At 37.1% G+C, this 21,269-nt stretch overlaps 1 protein-coding gene across 1 annotated transcript in view; it reads left to right on the top strand.

Annotated features, from left to right (window-relative positions):
• Positions 1–21,269, top strand: part of THSD7B (thrombospondin type 1 domain containing 7B) — a gene marked incomplete at both ends in the record, with an annotated part of 764,094 nt that overhangs the window by 204,064 nt on the left and 538,761 nt on the right. Inside the window, one exon of the mRNA XM_082658783.1 lies at positions 16,499–16,747. Within this exon, the coding sequence (XP_082514909.1) occupies positions 16,499–16,747 (249 nt within the window). The remainder of the gene's footprint in view (positions 1–16,498; positions 16,748–21,269) is intronic.

The raw sequence follows: 21,269 nt of genomic DNA, 5'->3' as shown, positions 1-21,269 counted from the left end.
TTGCCTTTTCCAGCTTCTAAAGACTGCTTGTGTTCTCTGGCTGGCAGTGTCATTTCTTCAGATCTTGTCTGAAAGATTTCCCTGACCCACACTCTCTTGCACAGCTTTTTTACTTATAAGGAACCTAGAGATTACACTGGGGCCACCAAGATAATCCAGGGTCATTTTCCCGTTTGAAGATTCTTAATTAATCACATATGCAAAATACCTTTAGGTTCTGAGAATTAAAGTATGGACCTTTTGGGGGAGTGGTATTCTTCCTGTCACAAGTGTATGTGTCTGTGTGTGTAATTAATCATATTCAGGCTGTATCCGTCCATTTCTGTTTTTGCCAAGAGTTTGTGTTAGGAATTAATATTGAATTCTGTCAAAGGCTTTTTGAGTGTCATTGCAGGTGATCATATGATATTTTTCTTTGAGCCTATTGATATGGTGAATTATATCAATATATTTTTGAATACTGAACCAGTTTTTCATTTGTCATTTTCTTTCGTTTTTTGCTCTTTTTATCTCATTGAGATATTATTATACTTGCTTTATAAAAATGATGTGGAAGTTTTCCTTGATTTTCTATGTTCTAAACAATTAATATAGCTTTGGGACCATCTGGTCACTAAAAGTTTGGTAGAATTTCTTTGTGAATCCAGCTGGACCTGATGCTTTGTTGTGAGGTATTTCTTTGAAAACTTTCTCTATTTTTTTCTATGGAGACTAATCTGTTCATACTAGGAATAATTTTGATAGACTATATTCTTAAGAGAAATGACTCATTCCTCCAGATGTTCAAATTTATTTATATCGGTTGGTGTATATCCTGTACAAAGAGTTATTTATCCTGTGTCATTTTTTATTTTTATATATGTGTGTTTCTCTCTTCAGTTTTGTTTAAAATAATGGTTTGTTTATTTGGTTGACCAAAAATACCCCCACAAAAAACAGGATTTTACTTTATTGTTTTTATGTTATCTACATTATTTACTTCTTTATGTTTACTTTGTGTTTATTTTAGTTCTTTTTCTAGGATTTTAGATAGGGTGTTTAATTAATTTATCTTTATTCATTTTGACATGCATGTTTAGGGTTATCAATTTTTCTCTGATATCTGCTTTAAATGGATCCCATAGATTCTGAACACGTAGTGTTTTTATTTATCATCATTTTATTTAAAAATGTTTATAGATTCTTTTTGTTTCTCCTCTTTCACCCAAGATGTGTTTGATGCAAGATATTTTAATTTCCAGATAGGAAGGGCTTTTTGTTTTGTTTTTGTTTAATTTCTAGTTATTTGCATTGTAAGCAGATTGCTGTTTATAATACTTCTACATTATAGAACCTACTGATGTTTTCTTTGTGTTATAATCTCTTATCAGTCTTTATGAATGTTCTATGTTCACTTAAGTAGAAAGTATATTCTCTGTTACTGGTGTGAATTGTTTGATGTATTTGTACCTATTGATTATACCTTGTAGGTTTTTTATATCTTTCCTTATATTTTGTCTGCCAAGCCTGACTTACATTGAAAATGGTTGTTAAATTCTCCTATTATTAGTGTGTTTCTTTTTCTCCTGTATCTTCTATATTTTTTCTATGCATGGCTGTTGGTATAATTTGGTGCTATATCTTCATTGTGGAATGTAGCTTTTTAGCATTATAAAGTATCCTTATTTGTTTCTTCTAATCTTTTTGACTAGCTTTACTTTGTCTGATATTAGGATTACAACATGTGCATTCTTACTGTTTTCAATTTCCTGAAAAATATTTTTCTATCCCTTTATATTTAGCCTTTTTAATCATCACACTTTAGGTACGTCTCATATTCAGCATCAGTGTGGAGTTGGGTTTTGCTTCCTGAGTCAATGTAAACATTAAATTTCTTATAATAAATGAATTAAGTTTATTCACATTTGTGGACTTGACTTATGTTTCATCTCATTTTGTCATATTATCTTAGATTAAGTTGCGGTATATATAATATCATATTAACTGTATTTTTGTTTAGTGTATAGCTTTTACTTTTACATATTTTCTGGTGCATTCTAATTTTAGGGTTTATCTTTGTATTAAAACTTTTTATAGTGCTCTTCACTCCCATTTTTCTAATCTAATTTATTATTATGTGTTACATCAGTTTTAAATGACTCCCAACTGCGACCTTTAATTTTATTTTACCTTCCCATTTTTTTCTCTCTCTTATCCTTTCATCTTTTAGGTGAATTCTTTCTACTTGTCAGAACATGTAGTGTTTATATATTATTCTACCCATGATCCCACTCTCATTGTAGTCTTCGCTTTACAGTTATATATATGAAATGCTTAAGGTCAGTTCTTTTGCCACAGCTTTACAAGTTGTCTTTGGTTGGATGAAGCTCAACATCCAGTAGATTCCTATGTAAAGTCACAGTGTACAGTATTTCCTGAATTTGGTAGATTAAAAACTATTTGAAGAACTGCTTAGCAGGATATAATATTCTTAGTTCACATTTTCTCTTTACTTTTCTTGAAAAGTGCTACTCCAGTGTAGCCTTGATTTACATGTTGTTTTTGAGAAGTCTGTTGCCAGTTAATTTTTTGGTAGTTGTAAATTATTTCATCTTTTTGCCTGAAAACCTGATTGTTTATCTTTAAAGTTTAATGGTTTTACTAGTATGTGTCTTGGAGTTGATTGTTCTGGGTCAGATTTCCAGGGTACCTGATGGGTCCTTTAAATGTATTGATTCCAATCTTCTTTTATTTTTGGAAAGGTTTTTTTGGGGGTTGTATTTGTAAACATTAGCTTTTTCCAGTGTATTGACTTCTTTTTTCCCAAGCATATCTAATATGTGTGTTGGACATCTCTGCCTATGTTCCTACTTTCTCTGACCCATTTTACTTCTTTATTTCATCTTATTTCTCTTTTTTTTCCCCTCTGCTTTCCTTCAGTACCCTATATTGTGTTTTCATTGGAATTTGTTCTTTCTTGGCCATCTTGTAATTCGGTATTCATTTTTAAATGATTTTTTTCCTTCTGTGTTCTTCCTGAGTTCAGTGAATTCTCATTTTATGTCTTGTTTTAAATCCATTGTGGTCTTAGTTTTTGTATTTCTGATTCAAGTTAGGTTGTTTTTTTTAATATCTTTCAGTGTTTATTTGAGGATATTTACTGCAGTATCACGTGTTGAATGACAGTATTTTTCTATCAGTACTTTGTTTCTGGTTGTTTATTAATTAATTAATTAATTTTTGCTGTGTTGGGTCTTTGTTTCTGTGCAAGGGTTTTCTCTAGTTGTGGCAAGCAGGGGCCACCCTTCATCGCAGTGCGCGGGCCCCTCACTATCGCGGCCTCTCTTGTTGCGGAGCACAGGCTCCAGACGCGCAGGCTCAGTAGTTGTGGCTCACGGGCCTAGTTGTTCCGCAGCATGTGGGATCCTCCCAGACCAGGGCTCGAACCCATGTCCCCTGCATTAGCAGGCAGATTCTCAACCACTGCGCCACCAGGGAAGCCCGTTTCTGGTTTAGAGGAAATTTCTTACCAGCAGAAAATCTTTCACACTTTCTGATTTTTTGTTGTAATTTTCAATGGATGTAGTCTGCTTTATTTCTGTTTTCATTCATTTCCTGAACACAGTTCATATTTCAAAAACGTCCTCTTCTGTGAGTACTGCCATCTTTTGTGACGTGTCATTTATGGACCTTATTGCTTGTAGTGGTGGTGGGGAAAGATTGGTGTGCCTTGTTTTTTTTGTTTTTTTTTTTAATGTGGACCATTTTTTTTAAGGCTTTATTGAATTTGTTACAGTATTGCTTGTTTTATGTATTGGTTTTTTGGCCTTAAGGCATGTGGGATCTTAGCTCCCAGCCAGGGATCGAATGCACACCCCCTGCTTTGGATGGAGAAGTCTTAACCACTGGACCACCAGGGAGGTCCCAGGTGTGTCTTATTTCACCTTTGTTTGTATAGGATTCTTAATTTCTTCCACTATTTCCTTCCTTTCCTTCACTGTGTCATCTCTATGGACTACCAGCCATCCTCTCTATATATGATTATCCTCCAAAGGTATGCTTCTCCAAGACTGCCACTTCCAGTCCTGCACACTTTCAAGGCCCTCCTCTGTATGTGTGCTAGGACTACCAATTTCTGACCTGTATTGTGTATTTTGAAGTTTGGTTAACTTACTTTTTCTGGAAAAGATTTGTCTTTGATTCATCTAAGTTTTTAACTCCTCTGTAGTCTTTTTTTTTTTAATTGAAGTATAGTTGATTTACAATGTTGTGTTAGTTTTAGGTGTATGGAAAAGTGATTCAGTTATACATATGTATATATATATATTTTTCAGATTCTTTTCCTTTATAGGTTATTAAAAAATACTGAGTATAGTTCCCTGTGCTATATCCTTGTTGTTTATCTATTGTATATATAGTAGTGTGTATCTGTTAATCCCACACTCCTAATTTATCCCTCCCCGCCCCTTTCCCCTTTGGTAACTATAAGTTGTTTTCTATGTCTGTGAGTATATTTCTGTATTGTATATAAGCTCATTTGTATCCTTTTTATTTAGATTCCACATATAAGCAATATCATATGATATTTGTCTTTCTCTGTCTGGCTTACTTCACTTAGTATGATAATTTCTGTAGTAATTTTTATAAGACTCTTTTAGGATGCCTCTCCTCTACTTTCCACACCTAGTAAATTGCATCTGAAGGAGGTCAGTGGGTAGTCTGTTAGAATGTTTTTCTACTTACTTGTGATCTGAAGGGGTGTGTGTTTGTGTGTTCTCTTTATCCAGTAATGGTGAACACAAGAGTAATGTGTGGTTCGTTTTACTCTTATTATTTTTGGGGAGGTAAATGTGGTAGGAGTCAGGCAACTGCCAATGTTCTCCAAACCTGAAAGTCAAGATAGGCTTTTTTTAAAATTTTTTTAATGCAACTTTCAGGTCATAAATTTGAGTCTCTAAGAAGAAGAGTTCTCACATGGATTAACTGTAAACATAATTTTGGCCTAAAAAACAGAGAAATTTAATTTTAGTCTTGGCCATTCTGTAATTTTTTGCTGTGTGCCCATTAGAAAGTCACATAGCATTTTTGGGCATCAGTGTACTTCTCTCTAAATTGAAGGTAGCTGCCAAGACCTTCAAATGATCACTGATATTGCTTTCATCTCTAAGCATTCACAAATATGTATCAACATATTCTTAGGACTCTAAGAAATTTGGAGAAGATAGAATCCCTTTTATTCTGAGATTTATACTGCATTTTAAATCTCTGTTGAATAATGTTTTCTGATAACAGGAAATGAGCACAATACTAAAAGCATTCCATTTTGTTATAATATCACTCAAGGACATTTCTTCTCAGGAATGTAATATGTCAGTATATCTGTGCTCTTATCTCTTTCTCCATAGAAAAATCTCTCTATCCTACAGAAGCAACTGAACAGCATATTTAAAGTATAATTTCATATTGCTATTTTAGCTTTAGTGCATGATTTTAGGTTTATTATCTATTGAACAATTTAAAATGGTATAAATCAAAATAAAACATTAAGAGGCATTTTATTTTATTCTTTTAATATTTATTTTCTTTATTTTTTTGGCTGTGTCGGGTCTTAGTTGCGGCATGTGGGATCTTTCATTGCGGTGCACGGTCTCTTTGTTGCAGCACTTGGGCTTTTCTCTAGTTGTGGTGTGCGGGCTCCAGAATGCGTGGGCTCTATAATTTGTGGCACGTGGGCTCTCTAGATGGTGTGCGTGGGCTCAGTAGTTGTGGTATGTGGGCTTAGTTGCCCCGCGGCATGTGGGATCCTAGTTCCATGACCAGGGATTGAACCTGCGTCTGCTGCATTGGAAGGCAGATATACTATCGGACCACCAGGGAAGTCCCAAGGGGCATTTTAATAGCTCAGTTTTATTTTATTGAGAATTAGAAGGAAAAAGTTTGTATATCTCAATCAGAGGCCCCCATTAGTTATAAATTCTAACATAATATAAATATTTTTTGTCAAATAAGACATAAATTACCTCAGGCTACTTTGTCCACGAAGGGAGTTTAGAAAAGGAAACTCATAATCCTCCAGCTAAAATTTCTCAGTAATCCTTAATATTTTTCTTGGTAATTAGAAATTATTTCTTAAATTTTCAAAATTGTCTTCCAGAAAAAAATTTTTAAACTCACCTTTTTTTCAAATGTCTTCACTTGCTGAATCATATATATAGTAGGCAGCTTACTTTTAGTCTGGTTTCTAAAGCAGCCAGGGTTTTCACGTAAACCTTGGTATGTGCATGTTTTCCTTCTTCAAGTTATTATTCTTGTTTTTCTCAGATATTCCTATTAGGTTGACTTATGGCAGAAAAATGCTACCACTTTGCAGTCAGAATCATTTAAATAAATAACATATATTATATCTGATTTCCCAAATCTGTTCTCTTTTAAGCCTATCTAGGTTCTGGTCCTTTTCTCTTCATTTCACCATTCACATTTTATTCCCTGGTGTTATTTTCATGGTGTGATCTTGCAATCATTCTCTAAGTTAGAATACGTAAGCTCTAGAAGCAACTGTTCCCTTGTTATTATGCTATAATTTGGGTAAGCTGCTACCATATGGATAGCAGTATTTTTGCTAAATAGCTGGAATAACTGTACTTTTGAATGACCCACGGTTTTATAAAGGTTGCTAAAGTACTTTCTTAGTTAGTTGCAATTTTACTTCTATAAAAATAACTTTTTAACTGTAAAGCACATTTTGCAAGTACTAAATTCTATAAACAAATATTACATAATTTAGAACAAGTATAATGGAAATGAAAATTCTTTCACAATTCAAAACTTTGCTCATCCATTTTTAATTACTTCTAACCAGTATTTTTTTCCATGCGTAGGGCAGATTTAGCTCTGTAGAAATTTGTTTATTTATAGATTAGATCGTTATGTGCTTTCACAAAGCTTTTTCTCAAAGAACTTTTTAGGTTTCTGGTTAAAGGTGGCAACTGAACATAATCATCTATTACTGCTGTATTCTGGAACCTCACTTAAATAACAGTAAAGCAGTAAAAAAGGCATGAACTCTCAAGGACAAACATAATGGGAAAGGATATAATAGCTAAAAAGAAATGTCAACGAATTTGGGGAGCTGGAAAGTAGATGAATGAGTGGCAGTTTACCTAACAGAGTAGAAAAAGCTGAATGCTCCCCTTTAGTTGGAAGATCTGCAAGAAGCAAATCAGTTTACATGACACACCTGTACCAGACACAAACCCATTTGCCTATCACAATTTTTTTTTTCTTTTTTTTGCTTTACGCAGGCCTCTCACTGTTGTGGCCTCTCCCGTTGCGGAGCACAGGCTCCGGAGGCGCAGGCTCAGTGGCCATGGCTCACGGGCCCAGCCGCTCCGCGGCATGTGGGATCTTCCCGGACCAGGGCACGAACCCCTGTCCCCTGCATCGGCAGGCGGACTCTCAACCACTGCGCCACCAGGGAAGCCCTGCCTATCACATTTTTGCCTCTTTCACAGCACATAGAAAGATATTTCACTGTCTTCTTTGCACTTATGTTGGAGCCATTTGACTGAGATCTGACCGATGCAATGTGGACAGAAGTAACATAAGCCATATCTAGGGTAAAATCATAAATCACTTTGGGCCATCCTCCTGCTCTCTCTACCTTTCTACCTAATGGTGAACTTGGAAGCCATGTATTCTAGATGGTGAATTTTTAAGATGGCTACAAACTGGGTCCTTAAGTCTTCAGGTAGAAAAGAGCCTTCTAAGAGGGATGAATAACCTGCATCAAAGTCTTTGTGAAGGGAAAATGAACACTTATTTTGTTAAACCATTGAGATTTCAGGGTTTATTTGTTACCACCGTATAGCCTATTCTGTTCTAGTACAAGATTCTTGGAAGGTTTAAGAATTATAGGTAGTAGTAAGCAGCTCTGATTAAAAATGTGTTCAGTGTGCCTAAAAATTACTTCCTTACCTGCAGAACATAGTGTATGAAACATCATCCTGTGAACATGCAGGTTAAGTGAAGATCTGTCCATAGTTTGTGAGAGTGTCCTGACAGCTCTTTCTCCAATCAGTTTTCAAAAAGCTGACAGCCAGCTCTATACACATAGTACAAGAGATAGGAGAACTCTTATCTTAGGAAAAACATGAACTAAAGAATAAAGACTGATGGAGGCCAACATTTGAGGGTCTCCAATAAAATGGTCTGAGTTCCACATAATCAGCCAACAGAAATCCTTACCATTTGATGAGACCCACCTGTGATCAAAGAGCTTCCACTCTGTGCTTGTGATACTTCATTCTAATCCATAAGAGCAAAGGATCATGAAAGTAAAAAAAAAAAGGTTACATTTAATATTGTCAAAGATATTAAATATTCTTTCATGAAATAAAAGCCAGGTAATATTAAAAATAAATAAGTAGCAAATAAGAAAGAAATTGGACATTAAAAACTTACAAAATACGTTTGCAAAATAATTAATAAAAAGTTTGTTTTTTAGATTTAAATGGGAATTTTCACCCTAAAGTAATGACAAAAAGGTAAATACAAAAGGCAGTTATTAAAAAAAAACCATGAATCTTGATTCAGATATAATTTTTCTTGCAACAACATGTGAACATTTTAATTTAAAATTAATAAATCACAATTCTGTATTGCTTGTAAGATTGATTATTCAAAAATTGACACATTTCAGAATTAACCAAAGTACATTTCTATTACAAGTTAGTTTATCCAAGTAAGTAAAGAATAAACCACAGCGTAGCTCCCTTAACCTAGGAGTCAGATTTTAATGACAAAGTCCGTTGCCAGCAATGGACATGCAGGTAACCATCAAGGAAGTTGTAAATACAAACCCCAAACTGCTTCTGTAAACTGAAAAGACCTTTGTTGAGTCACAGGCATAAGAATGGGGCATTGGCACTGCATTCAGTGAATATGGCCTTTATGACTTACGCATGGAAGTGCCTCCTAGAGTGGTCATGAGGATCACAGTCTTATACCATCTAGTTGGTTTTCTATTTCATTGGTAGCATCTTCTTTATCATAATCCATGCAGACAACTATTTACAAAGAATGTTCAGATCTGGAACTCAACAGACACTGTAGCTTTCCACCGGAAATAAACCAGCTTATTTCTGTAAAGTAATTCAGTAATAGCTGTAGAAGGCCAATATAATCCAGAGAAAAATGAAATCAAGAATCAAATTGAAAACAGAGACTATTAAGTGCTCTAGATACAAGTTTCACTAATTATCTTACTTATTTTTGTGAAAACCTTCCTGTATTACCAATTAAAAAAGAAACAAACCACCAGCCATTTCTATCCTTATACCTGTATCTTAACAGAGATATGATGGGAATGATAGGAAATAAAACTCATATTAAGTTCTCCTAATGTACTCCAAAACGTCAAAATTATTTTTATTCATGATTTGTACTATTGCAGGATGGCAAGTAGGTGCGAAGTCAATTAGGAGCGAATGGTGGGAACAAAAAGCCAGAACCAAAGCACATATTTTTCCCTTTCATGTGGCTCTTGGCATGTCAGAAGGGACAATACTGCCTCCAAAAGCCAAACAATTAAAATGATGAGACAAGAAGGGAGGAGAGGAAGGGAGAAGAGAGGGCACTCTAATAATTAATGTTACAGGTCACAGACCATTTTTAAATCTTTAAAGTAAAAATTGTATTGCTGTTGGGCTTCCCTGGTGGCACAGTGGTTGAGAGTCCACCTGCCGATGCAGGGGACACGGGTTCGTGCCCTGGTCCGGGAAGATCCCACGTGCCACGGAGCGGCTGGGCCCATGAGCCATGGCCACTGAGCCTGCGCGTCCAGAGCCCGTATTCTGCAAAGGGAGAGGCCACAACAGTGAGAGGCCCGCGTACTGCAAATAAAAAAACAAAAAAAAACAAAAAAAAACAAAACAACAACAACAACAACAAAAGTATTGCTATCAACAAGCACATTTCATTATTCTTTCTTTCTCCAGTGTTTTACATGAATATTATTTACTTATTTGAAAAAAATCTAAAGTAACTCAACATCTCAAATGACCCATGAATTTACCAAGAAGTACTTTGTCACTTAAGTTCTCACAGACAGTAAAAATGTTGGTAATGGGCTGGGAACAATGTTTATAACAAATCTCTACAGTTTACTGGTCAGAAGCTGCATCTCTAAGTAACTGACATTTCTCTTTCATGAATATAATCTTATCTATTTTAGAGCTCACCAAGGTCCAAGCCTCTCACTTTGTCTCTGCTAGCTCCAAATATGTTTTACCTTTAAATGGAAATAAAAAGGTTAACTTTTAAATTCTGAAAATTCAGTGGTTATTATATTATTTATCATGGGAAGGGGGGGAGGAGTAGGGTGAGAAAGGGTTAATTAAAAAACAAACTAGTTAAAAGTACAACATATACAGAAACTTATTTCCAAAATGAAGGGAAAAAAAGAGGGAAGGGGAAACTAGCGGCACAAACCAAAGTCCTGAAGCCAAATCTGAAGAGGACATAGAAAGAAAAACAAAGTCTAAGAAAGTAGAGTCAATGGGATTCTTTTTCTGTTTCAATGATTTAGTTATAAATATAGATTATTAGTCTTCTCTCTATACATGTAACAAATGCCAAACAACTCACTATTATGAAATTTTTAAAACTGATTCTTTCACATTTGTTAAAAAAGGTAAAAATCACATTCTTTTCTTCCCTTCCTTCAGTTCAAATCCTGAACTGAAATATTACATGTAACAATAGCTGGTTCTAACTTCTATACAAAGTTAAACCATATTGAACTCCTTTGCCAATATAAGGAGCTACATAATTTCTATCACACTTGCCTCCAATTTAGGCATAAGAAACATTTCTCAAAGCAACTCAAAAGGAGCAAGTCAGGGGAAAGAAAGTTATGAAGAAGAGAGAAGAGAAGACTAGCAGATAAAACACATACTCTGAAAAACTCAAATCTGCCATTCAAGTACTGAAAATACCTCAAAAGGGACAATGAATGGGATCTATTATAATGAAGTCAGCAAAATAAAATGCAAAAAAAAAAAAAAAAAGGTCTGAAGATAATTTTGAGGAAATCTCTTTGAAAGAAAAGAATACTGAAAATAGGGGGGAAAATCAGAATTATATAGGTTAAACAAGAAGAACAAATGTGTTTAATGTTGATGTTTCCAAAATAGGAGGTCCTTCCTATAAAATGCAGTGCATGAAAATATATATCAAATTGACTGATGAGCTAAATATCAAATTGGAAATATAAAACTTTTCTAGAAGAAAAGATATGAGAGCACAACTTATGGCATTGGGATGGGGAAAAAATCTTGTTTGTGGTAAAAAAAAAAAAAGCACAAACTATAAAGGGAAAGACTGAAAAACAAACTAAAATGTTATGTACCACAAAAAGACACTGTCAACAAAATTAAAAGTAAAATTATGGGAAAAGTTATTTGTAGCATATAGAGAAAACAACAGGGTACTATAAAGAATCTGTATTTCTCTCTATATATCTATTTACTGTCATCATCATCTGTTTGTGTGTACTTATGAAATTCAATAAGAAAAAGGCAGCCGAATGGAAAGATAGATGTATTAGTTTCCTACAGGTTCTGTAACAAATTACAGCAAACCAAGAGGCTTAAAATAATGCAAATATATTATCTTATAGTTTTGGAGGTCAGAAGCCTAAAAGTTAAGAAATCTTGAAAGGAAGACATTATTCTGTGTTTGTTTGTTTGTTTTCCTGAAGCTTCTAGGGGGAAATCCGTTTTCTTGCATTTTTCAGTTTCTAGAGGCTGCCTACATTCCTTGGGTCATGTATTATCCCAGCCTCTGATTCTGATATCATATCTACTTCTCTGTCTGTGGCCCCTTTGCCTCCCTCTTAGACAGACCCTTATAATTACACTGGGCCCACCTGAATAATCCAGGATCATCTCTTCCTCTCAAAATCCTTAACAGTCACATCTGCAAAGTTTATGTTGGCACGTAAGGTAACGTATTCACAGCTTTCAGCGATTAGGATGTGGACATTTTGGGGGCACCATTAGTCCACCTACCATAATGGACAAACAATATGAATGATTAATTCATAGGGTAGGAAATCTGAGTAATCACTAATGATTTGAGAAAAATATGAATAAAGCTCAGTGGTTACCTGAAAAACCAAGTGCACTTCCTCAATATTTTGGAAAAAATAAGCCTGATAAAACCAAGAATTTTGAGCATGTAGGAAAGGGAAAATACCACAATACCTATTATATTTGTTTACATGACTATTTATGGCCTAACTCCAGGCAAAAATACTCAGGAAATCTCTCACACATGTGTAACCACATAGAGACATGTAAAAGAAGGTTTAATACATAATCCTGTGGAATCATAAGAAATTAAGCACAACCAAAAGGTGTACGAATGGGAAAATGAATACATAAATTGCCCTGTATTCACATGGGGGTATTACTCACTAATAAAAATGAAGGTACATTATCTGCATTTATCAACGTGGTTAGATCTAGAAGTCACAATATTAAGTGAGGAAAATAATTTCCACAGTAATATGTATAACAAAATCATATTTAAGTAACACTTGTGAAAACATGCAAGACAATGAATGCTGTTTATGAAGATGTACATATTTAGTTAAAGTATAAAAATGCGGTGGAGCATAATAAAAATCAATTTCAGGATAGTGGCTGTGTCTGGGGAAGAGAGATGGAACTGGGATTGCAAAAGACACAGGGAATTCACCTGAATTTATCATTTTTTATTTATTTAATGAAATCTGAAGTAAATGTTAGCCTTTGCTAGTAAAGTATGGGAGTGTTTATTACATTACTCTTCTGAATGTTTGAGATATTTAATGCTATTTTAAGTGGTAATTGAAGTGTTAATGAAATGAGGGTATTTTTCTGTTGATTTTTATCTTTTAAGAGCTCTGTCCTTAATTTGTATGTAAAGAGATTTCCTTACATTTCCAGAGGAAGTAACAATAACTAGAGTTATTTTTGGTTTCAAAGATTTCCTTTACAGTTGAATACTTGTGAAGTAATTTACAAATGACAACGTACTCTATAAATCTCAAGGAGGTTTAATTACTGTAGCTTCTCTTTCTTTTAAAGATAAATCAACACTATATGTCTGTTTTATTAAAAAGGCATACCACCTTCTGTGGAAAGATTGAGTCCTAATTCTGTGTGAAGGCAGGAATGTTTGTTTTGGACTTTAGTTTATAAGGTGATTCTTCTTGAACTGAAGGGTACCGTAACTCTGGGGAGCTAAGCAGATCACATTTTATTATTCTTTTTTTTATTTTTCTGCAAATAGTGAAACTAAGTAGCCACGAGACTAAGGTCGTGCTAATGTACTGTGATGCAAATTTCAGGACACATATTTCTGATTCACCATTTAGTGCTTATTCCACTATTTCGGTAAAAAGAAATCTCAGTGATCACATTAGACCAGGGCCCTGTGTCATACCTTTTATTATTATTATTTTTTTAACCAAGGAGGCAAGTTAATAAAAATAACTTTAAAAATAAATATGTAATCAGTGGAATATATGCCCTTCCTAATTCCAAGAATTAGGAGCCCTTTTCAAAATTACAAAAGCCTTGACTAGGGCTTCCCTGGTGGCGCAGTGGTTGAGAGTCCGCCTGCCGATGCAGGGGACGCGGGTTCGTGCCCTGGTCCGGGAAGATCCCACATGCTGCGGAGCGGTTGGGCCCGTGAGCCATGGCCGCTGAGCCTGCGCGTCTGGAGCCTGTGCTCCGCAACGCGAGAGGCCACAACAGTGAGAGGCCCGTGTACCGCAAAACAAACAAACAAAAAGCCTTGATTAATCCCTGCAACTCCATGCAAGTACTTGTACTGTTGGAATCTTACCCCTTCTTCTGGTCCAATAGGAAGAGTCAGTTCGGTAAAGATGAGAGTGACAGCTAGGAAATGGTAAGAACCAAACCACTACTTCTGTAGACAGAGAACTGTGTAGTATGGGATCTTCTCTAGGAAAGGAAGAAGAAAATCCTTCCGAGAAATTAAAACTCCTTATCTAAAAACATACACAAATTAAAAACTTTATTAAAGTTCTGTTTTCGTTTGCCAGGGCTACCTTAACAAAGTACCACAGACTGTAACTTAAACAACAGAAATCAACTTTGTCACAGTTCTGGAGGCTGGATCAAGTGTCAGCAGGGTTGGTTTCTTCTAAGGCCTCTCTTTGGCTTGTAGACCATTGTCTTCGCTCCAAGCCTTCTCATACTCTTCCTCTGTGTGTGTCTGCGTCCTAATCTCTTCTTACAAGGACACCAGTCATACTGGATTAGGAGCCACCCCTAGTGACCACATTTAAAAGACTGTCTTCACGTACAGATACGTTCTGAAGCACTGGAGGTTAGGACTTTGACATATGAATTTGAGAGGGGCATAACTCAGCCAATAATCATTTCTGAAATGTCAAAACGTAGAAACTTGTTGATTAACATCTTTCTGTTATATCATGAACCAAAAATAGGTGGGCCTTCCCTCTTTCCTCCACATTGTGCAGTGATGATACATTATGATTTATGTGGGGCATTTTCAAGAGAGGTTCTTCCTATTTTGTCTTGATCCCAGGCCCCCCAAATATCTACTTGGAGTGAGTGATGGTCATGAGGTATGCATTGCTTTTTTCATTTTGAAGAGGATAATATGATCTGAATAGGCTTTTAAAAAATATTGGACCAAAGGTTTACCTTATATCATTGTGAAATTTGAAAGCCATACTAATCCTCTGTGGCTTCATGATGAATATCAGTATGGAAATCTCACTATATTTTACTCATCACTGTGGCCAGATATGAACATATTTCATTCTCCCCTGCACACTGTCTACTATAATCCATTTCTGTTGGTGGCTCCCTTACTCTACGTACTTTCCCAAGTCAGAAATTTGGAAACATTTTAATACTTCTCTCTTTTTAAACACATACAAAGGAACTATTGCCAAACCCTGTGTATTATTCCACCAAGTTTCATAGGCTCAATTTTGGAAGTCAGTGTTTGAACATTGACCCTTTCTTTGATTTACAGTCCTGTCAAAATTATCCTTTTCTTCCACAAAGTAATGGATGCCTTTGACCGAATAAGGGAAATACTAACAACAAAGAAAAGAAAAAAATGCCAATAATACTCAAAATATTGTCTCCCTACATGAGTCTGATTTTCTCCCTTTAACATTATTTAATGCTCAAATAAATCCAAATTCCTTAGCCTTTCCAGAAATCCCTTTTGAAGAACTACATACCTAATATTTATCCACATTCCTCTTTGAACTTTACGTGTCATAAATGGACACATTTATGACAGTTGACAAGTTGGCTTTTACTTTCCCCCATTGGTGTGCTTGTGAATATTTGACCACCAGTTCTGGGGGTTGAAGGGGTCAGGGTAGGGTAAAGGGACTTGATTGATGGCATTTGCTGGTTTCTATAGTGTAAATACTTCCACCATGGCTAATTTTAAGCTACTTACATGAAATCAACAGGCTTGCAAAATTCCTGAAAATTTTACAGTTGGTCCTTGTTAAACAGTAAATCCAACTCTAGCATACCACTGGTTCCTATACCCACAAATTTTATCTCAGGGCTTCAAATATGCTACTTCCTTGAGTTAAAATAGTCTTCTTTCCGTGCCTGAGAAGTTTCCATTAATCTTTTAAAATGCAGCTTAGATGTCCTTCTGTCTTAGAACCTGCCTCACCCCTACCCCCAGCTTTCCCAGGTGGTCTATCACTGCCTCATCAGTTTTTCTCCTCATCATTGTAAGTGCTTTTATGTTGAGTTCATCACAGTATCATGTTATCTTTTTATTTATCTGTTTTCCAATTACATTGTTAGTATTGGAAAGCACTTCAGTTTTGCAGATGAGGAAATGGATGCTCAGAGCCTAACAGTATGGGGAAACATAATACCACATTTATTTATTTTTTAATCGCTCAGTATTTAAAAGAATGGACAGAATAGTACTCGAAAGCTTACATTTACCTTTGTTTGACCTTAGACAAATGATTTAGCCTTCCTGACCTTAAGTATTGTCATCTACAAATGGACATAATAATATGTATACTCAAGAGACTGTTGTAAGTGCCTGTGAAGTACAGGACAGTGTGTGACACCTAGGAACCACTGAACGAAGGGTAACTCTAGGCTGTATCAGAGGTGAAAGCACATGAGAAGAACCTCCATTATTTCTGATGATGCTTTGGACAAGGTACAATGTGGACTCACCTTACACATGTGTCTTGCGAGAGTGAAATAACTTCACAGTTTCAGATGAAATAGAGCGTTCATTCTTAAAATGTATGTCCTTCAGTATTGTATCATGATGCCTCTAACATTTAAAAAAAAAATTCTCCTACTTGAACGCTATCCCAGATTTCAGGCTTTTTCTTTTCCTCCAGAATAGGCACTTCATAATGTTGGTTGTACCCATTTAGTCTACGGCCTACTGTTTTCTGTTTCTGTTCCTTCAGGCTTTGCACACAAGATTCCTTGCCTGTGACCATCCAGTCCTGCATCATGCCGAAAGACTGCGAAACCACCGAGTGGTCCTCCTGGAGCCCCTGCTCCAAGACGTGCCGTTCAGGGAGCCTCTCGCCAGGATTTAGAAGCAGGAGCCGGAATGTGAAGCACGTTGCTGTTGGAGGCGGAGAGGACTGCCCTGAACTTCTCGAGAAGGAGGCCTGCATCATTGAAGGAGAACTTTTGCACTCATGTCCCAGGTATTGTGTATTCTTTGGCATGAGTGTTCAGTTGTTCTATATAATCTCATTTTATGTGGTATAGAGAGGTTAACAATAACTGTAGCTGTGACTTATGACTCAGTGCAGAGTTTCATATTAGGCAGTAAAGCCTAGGGGGGGTAAGGGCGTGGGTTGTGTTGATTGCCTGGGCTCCAATCCTATTTCTAATTATGTGATTGTTATGACTTTCTAATTTATGTGAATTTTGGCAAGTGACTTAAGTCTAGTGCCTCAGTTTACTTTTCTACCAGCAGTACTTACTTCATCCAGCACGTGGCATATCATAAGTGCTTAATAACCATTAGTTATCATTACCTGACATGTCACACCTAATTTTTATGACAACCTAAGAAGCCATTCATAAGCATCTTCATTTCGCAAATAAGGCCATTGATGCTCAGAGAGATTAAGTAACTTCTGAGGTTACATAGTTAATGAGTGACAGCTGCCTGATTCTAAGGATGCTCTTTCTCTGAAAGTCACTGCTGCTCTGGGCATTGTTTCTATTTCAGAGTCCCTAGGAAACCAGAGAATGCTGAGAAAAGGGTCGACATAAATTAGTAGCTAAATTTAATATCTTGATCTTAGTTATATTTTGCCTGATTGTGTAGCCCTCGGTGAAGACCTCCAGTGCATTTTCCTCTGGTTGTTGGCTTACAGTGCGATCAGTCTGATAATGACAGAAATCACTGGGGCTGGCTGTTTAGAAGTCTGTTGTGGATGAATTTGTAATAATTCCTGCTGGACAGCTGCCCTGAACTATATCTTAAGTCTGTATTTTAGATTTAAATAGCTTTTTTTTGTGTGTGTGTGCGGTACGTGGGCCTGTCACTGCTGGGGCCTCTCCCGTTGCGGAGCACAGGCTCTGGACGCGCAGGCTCAGCGGCCATGGCTCACGGGCCCAGCCACTCCGCGTCATGTGGGGTCTTCCCGGACTGGGGCACGAACCCGTGTCCCCTGCATCGGCAGGCGGACTCTCAACCACTGCGCCACCAGGGAAGCCCTAAATAGCTATTTTAGATAGAACTTTTCTATAGTCTCTGAGATTTGAGATCACTCCCTCGGTGAAAAATAAAATGAGGCAAAAAATAACTGCTTGTAGAAATTAATCATCTGGGGATATGTGAAGGGTAAGTGGGTTACAAACTCAGCTGGTGTTGTTGATGGGCCTGGTGATTCCTTAAACCTGAAATAAAGCATGTATGGGCGGGGCAGAGGTTGAGGTTGGGGGCGGGTACAGAGGAGCAAGTTCCTGTTTACACATTCATAGTCATTCACTTCCTCCACCTCACCACTGAAATCAGGGTGGATTCAACATACTCCTTACATATTGATTGTTCATTTTTACTAAAATGACTCCTTAGATTTACATCATTTCTTGCCTGAAAAGCGGAGAGAGCAGATGTATTTCACGATCCTTGACAGATTAACCTGTTGTCACAGAATCCTCCCTAATTGTATTGAGTTTGTGTCCAATCTTTCAAGACACTAATTTGGGGCAAAACATGGGATTGGAAAGAAAACCTGAGGTCTCTGTCCCTTTTGAACTTGGATAGGCTTTGGGTTGGAATTGCATCGCCATCACACCTAAAGTGTGTGTCCTTGGACAAGCTGTACGACTTCTCTAAGACATTTCCCTCTTCAATAAAAATGTGTAATTATACTGCCTGTGTTGAAGGTTGAACAGCTACAGACTAGCACTGTCTGTCCCGGTGTTCAGCACATGAGGCACTACGCGAATACTGACTCTTATTGTTGCTCTTTGCAGGTGGGTTTTGGTTTCATTTCCTCCAGTAAGAGAACCCCTCCTTTCCTTGGAAGGCATACTGTATTAATTTAATGGAGTAGAAAGTTATTTCTTCTGGGTGATTTGGAGATTTTTTTTTTTCCCCCGTGGAGGCATTATTTAGGAGGGTTCTCAATGTTAGGCTGCTAGGAATAGAATCTGGGTTTAATGATGACCTTGACCTTGGCACCTTTTTTCTTTATTCCTTTCACGGAATGGCATGACCTCTTCCTGATATTTTTAACAGTTTTTTGATTTATAGACATCCGCCTATTTTTTTTAAATTTTTTTTTTTTAAGGAATTCCTTTATTTTTTTATTATTTATTTATTTATTTTTGGCTGTGTTGGGTCTTCATTTCTGTGAGAGGGCTTTCTCTAGTTGCGGCAAGCAGGGGCCACTCTTCATCGCGGTGCACGGGCCTCTCACTATCGCGGCCTCTCTTGTTGTGGAGCACAGGCGCCAGACGCGCAGGCTCAGTAGTTGTGGCTCACGAGCCTAGTTGTTCCGAGGCATGTGGGATCTTCCCAGACCAGGGCTCGAACCCGTGTCCCCTGCATCGGCAGGCGGACTCTCAACCACTGTGCCATCAGGGAAGCCCCGCCTATTTTTTTCTTCTCTTTTCTTTGTTAATAACTATTACGATTCTCTTGGAATCATCAGAGTGGTGCCTCCTTGACGATGTTGAGAAAGTTGAGTTGGATAACCTTTTGTTCAAGAATGACTACCTTTTATTGAGCATCTACTGTTGGCCAATAACTATATCAGAGATTGTATAAAGATTATTTAGAATAACATAGAATGTATTATCCAAATAGAACATTTTTGAGAGTGAAAGGGATGTAAATCGGTGCTGTTCGGATTCAAATTAAAGTCCATTTGACTTCAAGGTCAGTGCTCTTTCCAACACATCACACTGACCCTAATGATAATCATAGTGAAGACACACACCCAGATAAGGGTATAGACACACATATACATGTATTCATAGGTATCATTTTTTTCCAACAATATACCGTGGAATGGTAATACTTCAAGATGTACCCAAGATTAATTTCTGTATTTTTCATTTGATTGAACCTTAACATCTGAAAACAGGGCCTGACAAAGTTCATTGGAGATGAACCTGGGCCTCTAGTTCTGCTGTTTGGAAATGTTACTGAGTATGACATTTTCTAAAAGCCTTCTCAAATAGTGAATTTGTAGGAAATAGGAGTCTTCGAAAATTCACTGAATACCAACCAGTGTTTCCTAGGGAGACTGACGTGTTAGCTAATGATTCCACTTTGTGGTGGAAAAGAGCATGTATAAATAATAGCAACAAAATTAACATTGGCTGACATTCTTATTTGTCTGAAATCCGAGCTGTGGCCTCTACCACAGGAAAGCATAAAGTCCGTGTGCTAACTTTTGTTTCTACTTGGACACCAGTGATTAAAATTCATTGTGAACAAGGGAAATGGAAACAAAAATCTCTTAGGGAACAAAAATGTCCATTTTTCCTTTCCCAGAATTCAGGAGCACTTCATATGCACCAAGCAATTTCATTCACCATCCTTCTCCCCAGCAGGGAAATGTCCTCTCTTAGAATGTGGTTTGACTTTTACCCTTCCACCATATTTGCTATAGGAGATGTGTTCCTTTTCTCAATAAATATACTCTGAGCTCTTCCTATGTGCCAAGCAGTATGTTAAGTGTTTCCGATACCTCAGAGGACACATTAGACAAAGTTCCCTCCCCCTTGTGGGACCTAAATTTTAGTGAAGATATACCAACAAATAAAATAAATAAACTATAAACTTTGTGTACAAGATATGGAAAAAATGAAGCATTGGAGCAGGGTGAAGATAGAGGCTTCTGGGATACTGTGATGGGGGATCAGCTCAGGTTACAGAATTAAAGAGACTGTCCTTAGAGAAGCCTCATTTGAACTGGCAGGATCTGTGGGGAGGACTTGAAGGAAGTGAGGAAATTAGCCTTTCATCTAATTAGAGGAAGAATATTCCAAGAAGAGATAAGCTGGAGATGTGCTCTGGTTCCTGCCTGTTCATAATGCTCACAACGGTTTTTAGTTGCATAGCTCGGGGACTACTCATCTCACCAGCTGGACTCCACTGGTCAGCATTTTCACTGTGAACAAAATGTGTGCCAATCTCTAAGGCATGATTACATGAAAGGAGATGTGACCATGAGGAACCCCTTCTCGAGGAGCTCCCTGAGAGCGAACACTTTGGAAGCGCCTCAGGGCAGCTAGCATAAGTGAACCTGAAAGGAGACAGGGGCCAGCCTATGTTAAGCTCACTTGGGAAATTTTAGAACTACAGTTGATCCTTGAACAGCAGTGGTTTGAACTGCACAGGTTCTCTTAGAGGCGGATAGTTTTGAATAGTAAATGCTACAGCGTCACATGATCTGAGGTTGGTTGAATCCATAGACGCAGAACCGTGGATGCAAAGGGTGACTATCAGTTGTAGCAGATTTTCTGACTGCCTGGAGGATTATCACCCCTAACCCCACATTGTCCAAGAGTCAACTGTATAAGGGAGTTAGCATTGTGTAGCCTTAAGCTCACCTCAAAAGTATGCTATTTGACCAAGATATGTATAGACTCCATGAAACTCCTTTCTTCAGTATTATACAGTCTACTTGAAATTTTGTGCTCCCCCCTCCAACACGCTGAACTCACGCTGTACATTATGGGGTTGGGATAGAAATG

The sequence above is a fragment of the Grampus griseus genome (assembly GCF_964374135.1).
Source record: "Grampus griseus genome assembly, chromosome: 7".
NCBI classification, from domain to species: Eukaryota; Metazoa; Chordata; class Mammalia; order Artiodactyla; family Delphinidae; genus Grampus; species Grampus griseus.
This window is presented reverse-complemented; position numbering and strand designations above follow the sequence as displayed.